The sequence below is a fragment of the Sinocyclocheilus rhinocerous genome, unplaced genomic scaffold, assembly GCF_001515625.1.
Source record: "Sinocyclocheilus rhinocerous isolate Xijiao unplaced genomic scaffold, SAMN03320098_v1.1 scaffold1900, whole genome shotgun sequence".
Taxonomy (NCBI): domain Eukaryota; kingdom Metazoa; phylum Chordata; class Actinopteri; order Cypriniformes; family Cyprinidae; genus Sinocyclocheilus; species Sinocyclocheilus rhinocerous.
This window is the reverse complement of record NW_015662288.1, coordinates 36,540-45,810: the sequence shown is the minus strand read 5'-3', so window position 1 is coordinate 45,810 and position 9,271 is coordinate 36,540. Positions and strand designations below refer to the sequence as shown.

Below are 9,271 nucleotides of genomic sequence, written 5' to 3'. Positions count from 1 at the left end.
AGAAAGATGCAGTAGTAACCTTAACATTTTATTTTAAGGTTTAACATTTGTAAATGGTCTAAATCAAAAGAGTTGCAAAAATTCTGAAAATCTTTTAGAGCTCATAATTTGTTTAAAAATATAACATTATTACACATGAACGAATAAATCAGTATATATAAAATTAATTTAAGTGTCATGTTTGTGATTTTGTTTGTTTGTTCCTGTAAGCTATAGCTTCAGACCTTTAAATCAAAACATACTCATGATTTTATGGCATCAATTACTGCTCTGTTTAATCAGAAACACAGTCTAAATATTATTTGTGTATTTTGCTTTCATTTAATTAGAAGTAGGCCAACAGCGCCCCCTACGGAATTAAAACTCCTTACTGAACGGGCTTTAGGACCTGGGGGAGGCTGCCGCTGCACGTGCTATTACTGTTTACTCTATCACACACTGAATGCAGCATTCTGTACGTGCTTTCTCAGTTATATGCAGAGATCCAAAACAGTGAATCTAATCATCATTCAGACAAAACTTTGCTTCAAGAATGAGCCACACTGTTGACATGATCTAATTGCTAGCACACCCTGAGCACATGTGAGTTAATGTATTCCTCTTATCAGCGAGACATATGGGCATAATTTTTCATATTGGATGCCAATATTTACATTTAAAGCCATTATCGGCTGATTCCGATATTGGTCCGATAATATCATGCATCCCTAGATTTTAGTCATCATCTATTGCTGCTTATGATTTCTGTTATTAATATGAAAGGTTTCCTTATTTTGCCTCAACCTTCAGCTTATTTTCTTTGTCATTATGAGTAATGTAATTGTAGCTGTTTTATGCTCTTCTAATATAAGAGATCTCAAAAAGATGACGCATGTGAGACGTGCCTCCTCAAATTGGGTGCTTATTTCAGTAATTCAATTCAATTCAAGTTTATTTGTATTGGGCTTTTCACAGTACGGTTAAAATAATACTGTTAATAATACACAATACTGTTTCAAAGCCGCTTTACAGAAAATGCTTGCTTCATTGCTATAATTTAGGAAGTATTTTGTTATCAGCCAGAGATATGTATCAAAGTGATGTCCATAAGGCAATAACATCTTTAATATAATACATATGTGGTTAATTAATGTCATGCATTGAGATTAAGCAGACACAGTTAACATTCAGTCTTTCCAATATACAGCATCTACAAACGTTTACTAGTTTTTTTTCTCAGTTGGAGTTAATTAATTGTTTATGTACCATTTGACTGGTGGCTCTGTAAGAACCGAAAAAACAGATGTTATGGTAAAACATCCAAAGAAGCCACAATAATCTATCTACCCATCTACACATGTGGCAGTGTTTATTTTATGTCTTTGTCCAGGAATGGTGCAATACAATGAAAACACTTACTGCTCTGTTCCTCTGGACCCTTATGCCCTGCATGACGAGAACAATAAACTCACTTTATTTACAACCACCTTTTATCATTTAAGACCCAATAAATGACATAAACAACAAACACAACACACACTGCACGCGACGACACACATACAAACACTTTCTCTTTCTGTTCCACTGTGTTTTATGTGCGAATATTTTAAGAAATATAACTCACCTTGCGTTTGTCGAGGGTGGATGTTTGAAATCAGCACTAAAAACCAAAAAGAGACAATTACACCGATTGATTAATTAATAGATTTTGTTGCTTCTAAATAGAATTATATGAATATCTTTTAAAACTTTTAAAAGGAATTCCACAAGAGAAGCATAGTTGAAATCACCATTTGAATAATTTACACTGATTAGTGTGTGAGAGAAATAAGCTGTTTTATAGAAGAATTAAAAATAATAAACTACAAGCGGTGACAATGGTATTTTGCAACTGATTACATTGCAATTGATTTTAGGCCAATTTTATACTGTTATTGAACAGAATTGCTCAGCTCAACTCTTTCTATCATCTATATTCTATAAAATCAACTCAATATATCTATTCTTTCAGATCTGTCAACAATGGAGTGAGTCAATAATGACGGAGGGTGAAAGAGGAAGTGAAGTGAAGACAAAATCTATGTGGATTGCTAAGAATATCTTTGTGATGCTGTCATGATGCAGTGTGAAGGGAAGCTCACGACACTAGATCTTATTCATCAGTGCTTCATATGGCAAGTGGCATCATTGTGGTCAGAAACATCAGCACATCACAGCACAAGCAAAGACTATATATAGAAGCACTGACTGCTAGTCAAGATCTACTGAAGAAAACAAACTTCCAAAAAAGTATGATAAACGATAAATACACTGATCTCACTCAGCTACATGCAGCACATGTGAGTATATTTCACTTTCACGCACAGATATCATGAACTGCAGATGGATTTGATACTATTATTAGCAGCATGAATGAAAGCATAAATTAAATACATAAGATGATGAAATACAGATGAACACTGATTCACTATCATTATACAAAATAAGAAATGAATGCATAAATGATAAAATGATACTCACAAAGCATTAGAGGAAGTAGACTGGGGTCCATACTGATCTATTAATGACACATTGTCAAACACGCAGGCTGTTTTATAGACTCAACACTTCCTGTGCAAACACATACGGAAGAAAATGACTCCCACGTAAATTGTGTCATCCTGTCTATTGTGATTTTTATTTATTTTTTTGGATAATATGGAAGATTCTTTATTAAGCCATTTAATTTAGCTTCATTTCTTACATAATTTAAGGGGCCATATGATGCTGCTAAAATGAACATTATTTTGTTTATTTGGTGTAATGAAATGTGTTTAAACACTGATTCACTATCATTATACAAAATAAGAAATGAATGCATAAATGATAAAATGATACTCACAAAGCATTAGAGGAAGTAGACTGGGGTCCATACTGATCTATTAATGACACATTGTCAAACACGCAGGCTGTTTTATAGACTCAACACTTCCTGTGCAAATACATACGGAAGAAAATGACTCCCACGTAAATTGTGTCATCCTGTCTATTGTGATTTTTATTTTTATTTTTGGATAATATGGAAGATTCTTTATTAAGCCATTTAATTTAGCTTCATTTCTTACATAATTTAAGGGGCCATATGATGCTGCTAAAATGAACATTATTTTGTTTATTTGGTGTAATGAAATGTGTTTAAGCGGTTCAAGGTTAAAAACACATTATTTTCCACATACTGTACATTATTGTTTCTCCTCTATGCCCCGCCTTTTTGAAACGCGTCGATTTTTACAAAGCTCATCGTTCTGAAAAGCGAGGTGTGCTGTGATTGGCCAGCTATCCAGTGCGTTGTGATTGGCCGAATACCTCAAGCGTGAGACGGAAATGTTACACCCCTCACCATACTGTTGATGCCGTCTCCCGGAGCGACAAGACAAAAAACATGAAAACCCATTATAAACGAGGCATTTATAAGTTGCATCAACGATTTAACAGACTTTAATTGCAGTGTTCTTAATCTTTATAAGTTAGTAGTACTGTTCGGGTTTACAGTGTGGGGGCGTGTTAGAACGAGCCGTTTTAGGCAGGCGTGGTTGACTCTTAACTTTTATAAAGAATATCTCTTTGGATTTGAGACTTTAGTCTTTGCAACTTTACAGATCTTCTTTATGCACCAAGAGCTTGTAACACTCCAAAGAGAAAGGAAAACTTGAAATCGCATCATATGACCCCTTTAATAATCTTAAACACACACAAAGTATAATTTGCCAAAACCATGATTATGGTTATTATGACTTTTTTATAATTAATATCCCTGACTTTCAGTCTGTATTTTTTTTAAACGTTGTACATGATTAAGAAGCACATCAATGATTCATTGTTTCTGTATAAATTATAAGAACATACAAAACTCTCATTAGACATGTTCATACATGTACTATATACTGATGATTTGTTAGCAAAGTTCAGACTGAATGGGAAGAGATTCATTTCTGTGCTGCATCTAAATCGGGGCTTTATGCGGATCGTTTTAAGGCAAACATTATGAATTATCATCAGACTGGTCAAATAAGGAAGTTTTGCCAAATGTTGACTATCTCAGAAAATTAGAAAAGGGAAGTGTGAAGACACAAAATGTTACTAGAATTTCTGGGTGATTTCACAACAAACTGTTTAAGGGCAACTGAATCATGTCTGGCCCATGACACTTTTATCAGTTTTCATAAGTGCAAAACGATAACGATATGTGAGATGTGCAAGTGATATATGAAACATTTATATGATATTATTCAGTTTTAAATCAATACTGGGTCAGTCCCATGATAAGGGTGCATGGTTTCACTACAGTGGTAGGATTGCTGAATGACTAAAGCAATGTTATCAGCCTGATGGTATAAAACTTGAATATATTCCCACCCACTGTTACTAATACCAACAATGGATACAAGTATAAGTGCAATTAGAATAGCAAAATATGTGGGAGAGCATTGCTATTGTGTGACTATATTGTATCGCAACAGGAATTCCAAATGAAAGATGGGTTTGGGGCTGGAAAGCAAAAGTCTTTGTTGGCATTCAACTCTAAAACAATAAGTATTCTGATTGTCAAAACCATGACATTTATCTTATTTTGCCACTTGATTAGAGTGTGAATTGTTACACCCACAGAGCAGCAGTGGAAAACATGTCGAAGTACAACTGACAGACGTTCTTCCAGCCTCTGACGGTCTGATGTGGGTTGACGTGTGCCTTAAATAGAGAAATGACATTATGACCTCCATAAATAGAATTAGGATGAAACAAGACAAGACAAGCATTTCTCCTTAATTTGGCCACATCAGTCAATATCAACATGTTTAGATTACTTGTTTAAAAATATAAGGCATACAATATAAACCGTAGCCATAATTTGATAATGTCACGTTTGCTGCCTTCTTGTTGTCTGATTTGTGATGCTGTTTGAATTTGTGAAATAATGATGTAATATTTGAACTCTTATATGGAAAAAATATGAATCAAGCACAAAACCTCCAAAAATCCTAACATTTGTAAATATGTTATTATTTCCTAAAAAGGCAGCAACTGAAAACTATATTTCCAAACTATTTTTGAAGCTGTTGTCTAATCATGCCATAACAATAAAGCATTTTTATAAATCCGGAAAAAAAATAAAAAAATAAATGTGCATTTCCCTTCCAGCCAATGAATGCTATTCATTATTAAAGAAATTATCTGCTTCCATTTATGTTATTGTAACAAACGCTTGCACACAGTACCAATAAATTAATTAGTTTTATTCATCAGTAAAAAAAAAACAAAAACAACAAAAAACAAACAAATAAAAAAATCTGTGTGAAAAACCCCTCTGCTATGACATATGCGATCAGGTGCTGTGTTTGAGATTTAATCGGGATTTTTGAATCAATAAAGCAGCGAAACGTGGGAAGCAGCAGTGACAGACTGTGTGTCGTGTGCTTCAAGCTGACCGAAACATCGTCTGAATAAAACACTCCACAAGTCCCTCCGCGATATCTCTTTCATTAAACACATTGTCAAAGTGTTTGTTAAAAACACGGATGACACATTCAAATATTCACCACTGTTAATACACAAAATTTACATGAAAAGTACACGCAACCTTGTCCATTACCGTGCTCATGCCGTGGATTTGATCTGACGGTGTTACAATAAATGTTCACTTGTAGCAATCTTTGGTCTCTAAATAAAGTTCAGTACCTCTACAATATGTATACGTTGGTTTTACTCGACTAAATTACTTAACAACTTCAATTTTATTCAAAATATGAAAGGAGAAAACACAAGCACCGGTCGCTCATGCAGGAGCACAGACACTGAGCAGCGCTGGTTGAGTCTACACGGTTCTCATTCTGTGGTTAAATGCGCAGCGCCGCACAACAGCCGCTCATTCATTCTTTGTTGCTTACAGTCACAGTTTGAGTCCAGATTCGATCAGAGAGATCATGGCAGAAACCGCTCCAGCAGCTGCCGCGACCAAAGCGGCCAAGAAGAAACCAGCAGTTAAACGCAAGAAAACGGGTCCGAGCGTCGGCGAGCTCATCGTCAAGGCTGTGTCCGCGTCTAAGGAGAGGAGCGGTGTGTCTCTCGCCGCACTGAAGAAAGCGCTGGCTGCCGAAGGCTACGATGTGGAGAAGAACAACTCCCGCGTCAAGATCGCCGTCAAGAGTCTGGTGACTAAAGGCACCCTGGTCCAGACCAAAGGAACCGGCGCCTCCGGCTCGTTCAAGCTCAACAAGAAACAAGCCGAGACCAAGACAAAACCCGCCAAGAAAGCCGCTCCTATAGCCAAGAAGCCCGCAGCAAAGAAGCCCGCAGCCAAGAAACCTGCCGCCGCGAAGAAGAAGCCCAAGACCGCAGCCGCGAAGAAGCCCGCCGCCAAGAAATCCCCGAAGAAGGCCAAGAAACCGGCTGCTAAAAAGGTAACGAAGAGCCCCAAAAAAGCAAAGAAACCAGCGACTCCTAAGAAAACAGCCAAGAGCCCTAAAAAGGCCAAAGCAGCCAAACCCAAAACGGTGAAACCCAAAGCTGCCAAACCTAAAAAGACAGCAGCCAAAAAGAAGTAAACTGTTTATTAATATTTTATCAAAACGGCTCTTTTAAGAGCCACCCACTGATTCAAAGTAGAGAGCATTATTTCCTCGGTTATCTGTCCAGTGTTGTGTCGTTGCATAATTTGGACATCATTGATAAAATAATTTAAATACTGCTGCAAGTCAAACTTTAAACTATTATTATTAGTAAAACCAGACAATTCAGTAAATAATAGGTAAGGCAGGGTTAATCGTGTAGCACATTTAATAAAGAGTAAAGTGCTATATTCATAAAATGTCATAATGTGCTTAAAAAAAGATTCAGAAATAACCAAATCGAAAGAAAACGAAATAAAGGTACACACAAAAAGAAACAAAAATACACGTTTAAACTATTACTATGTAACTTGTGAGAGTTGTAATTAATAGCATTAAGAAAATTAATTATTTAAGCAGAAATTCATTATTTTTCAGTCATATTGTTCAGTTTTGCCAAGATAATAATCTAATTTTGTCAAGCGAAGTGTTTGCCTGTAGATAGCTATACCTATGTTAGTGAGGCTTGGAACACAACATCATGGTTGGACCATTGTATTAGTACAGCAGATGCACATGCCTCGCTGAGGGGTATGAGCATCTTATATGATACAGTAACAACTGATCACATACCTGTGTCTATGGTGAAGTTAATCAAAGGTAGGATATCTGGGGGTGTAGCCATACTGTGGAAAAAAAAGTTAGACCCACTGGTGAAGGTAATTAGATTGCATGTGAATTGGTGTATTGCAATACAGATTACTTATCGAGATAAGACTTTTATTATTCTAAATGTGTATACACCTTACGAATGCCATCATAATGAAGATGAGTATTTAAATAGACTAGCTTTTATCAGTTCTTTTATTGAAAGTTATACTATTTCTAGTGTGTATGTCATTGGGGATATGAATGCGGATATTTCAGACAGAAATTCATTATTTTCCAGTCATATTGTCCAGTTTTGCCAAGATAATAATCTCATTTTGTCAAGTGAAGTGTGTTTGCCTGTAGATAGCTATACCTATGTTAGTGAGGCTTGGAACACAACATCATGGTTGGACCATTGTATTAGTACAGCAGATGCACATGCCTCGCTGAGGGGTATGAGTATCTTATATGATACAGTAACAACTGATCACATACCTGTGTCTATGGTGATAAATGTTGAGTTTCTTGTAGCGATGTCTAATAATGAAAATAATATCAATGCAGCAAAAATGGATTGGTCAGCACTTACAAAGGAGGACCTTTTAGTCGATTATGTAAATACAGGTAGATGCCTGAGTAATATTCATTTACCTAGGGATGCAATGATGTGTAGTGATGCAAATCATCAGAGGGATATCTGCTCAATGTATAATGATATAGTTAATGCCCTGCATGGTTGTAGTAAGCCATTTTTTTTTAAATCGAAGGGTATAATGAATAAGACTAGGCCTGGCTGGAGTAAATATGTAGCTGAATATCAGGCTGAAGCCCGGGAAGCTTTTAAATGATGGGTTATAGCAGGTAGACCCAGGCAAGGGCCTGAGCTTGAGTATAAGAAGTCTACAAATGCAAGATATAAGTATGCTATTAGTTTTATCTGTAAAAAAGAGCAAAGCTTAAGGACTGATTCTATGGCTATGAAGCTGTTAAATCATAATATCAGATTGTTGGAAAGAAGTCAGAACTTTTAATAGATGCAGAGTATCTCTTCCTTGTACCTTAGATGGAGTTTCTGGGGCAGAGAATATTGCAGAATTATGGAGACAGCATTATTGTAGTCTTTTTAATTGCATCCGAAATGAATTGTATAATGTGGATGATATTCAAGTTAATGATCCAATAGTGATTATGTCACGTGAGGTGGATCATGCTATAAGTAAATTGCCTCAAAATAAAGCTAGTGGCCTAGATAATATTTCTGCTGAACATCTTAAATATGGAAGTAAGAGGATATCCCCTTTATTAGCTGTCTGTTTTACTGGCCTTTTGATTCATGGTGTGTTCCCAGATTCAATGTTGTCTGTTCTGTTAGTGCCAGTTATTAAGAACAAAGCTGGAATGGTAGGTAATTTAGATAATTATAGACCTATAGCTTTAGCTAGTATCCTGTCTAAAGTGTTGGAAAAAATCTCGCTGGATAGGTTAAATGTGTTTATTAATTCTACAGACAATCAGTTTGGATTTAAGATGATACTGATCATTGCTTCTTTGCATTAAAGGAAATAGTAAACAAGTATAGAGATAAAAACTCATCAGTCTTTATGTGCTTCATTGATGCATCTAAAGCTTTTGATCGGGTTAACCATGCGAAGTTATTCCTTTTGGGGTTAGTAATGGCGTGAGACAAGGAGGGATTTTGTCCCCAATTCTGTTTAATCTTTACATGGATGATCTATCTGAATGTTTGAATGCTTGTAAAACTGGGTGTATGATTGGGAATATTCTAGTGAATCATATTATGCATGCAGATGATCTTGTGGTGTTTAGTCCTATAGCAGTGCTGGTCTTCAACAGCTTTTAACTATGTGTTCTGATTATGGTGTTGAACATGATATTTTATATAATCCTGATAAGAGTGTGGTTATGATTTGCAGAACTAAGGAGGATAAAAGTATAAAATTTCCAGTTTTCAAGTTGTCTAGGAGGAGTCTCACTGTGTGTGCTAAAGTAAAATACCTTGGACATTTCATCACTGAACGCATGACAGACGATGAGGA

General features: G+C 35.9%; 1 protein-coding gene across 1 annotated transcript; it reads left to right on the top strand.

The window, feature by feature from the left end:
- Nucleotides 1-5,879: 5,879 nt before the first annotated feature.
- LOC107728021 (histone H1-like) lies at nucleotides 5,880-6,589 on the top strand. Its single transcript, XM_016538073.1, has one exon. It carries the CDS (start codon nucleotides 5,940-5,942, stop codon nucleotides 6,558-6,560), a length of 621 nt encoding a protein of 206 aa, XP_016393559.1. The 5' UTR covers nucleotides 5,880-5,939; the 3' UTR covers nucleotides 6,561-6,589.
- The last annotated feature ends 2,682 nt before the right edge of the window (nucleotides 6,590-9,271 follow it).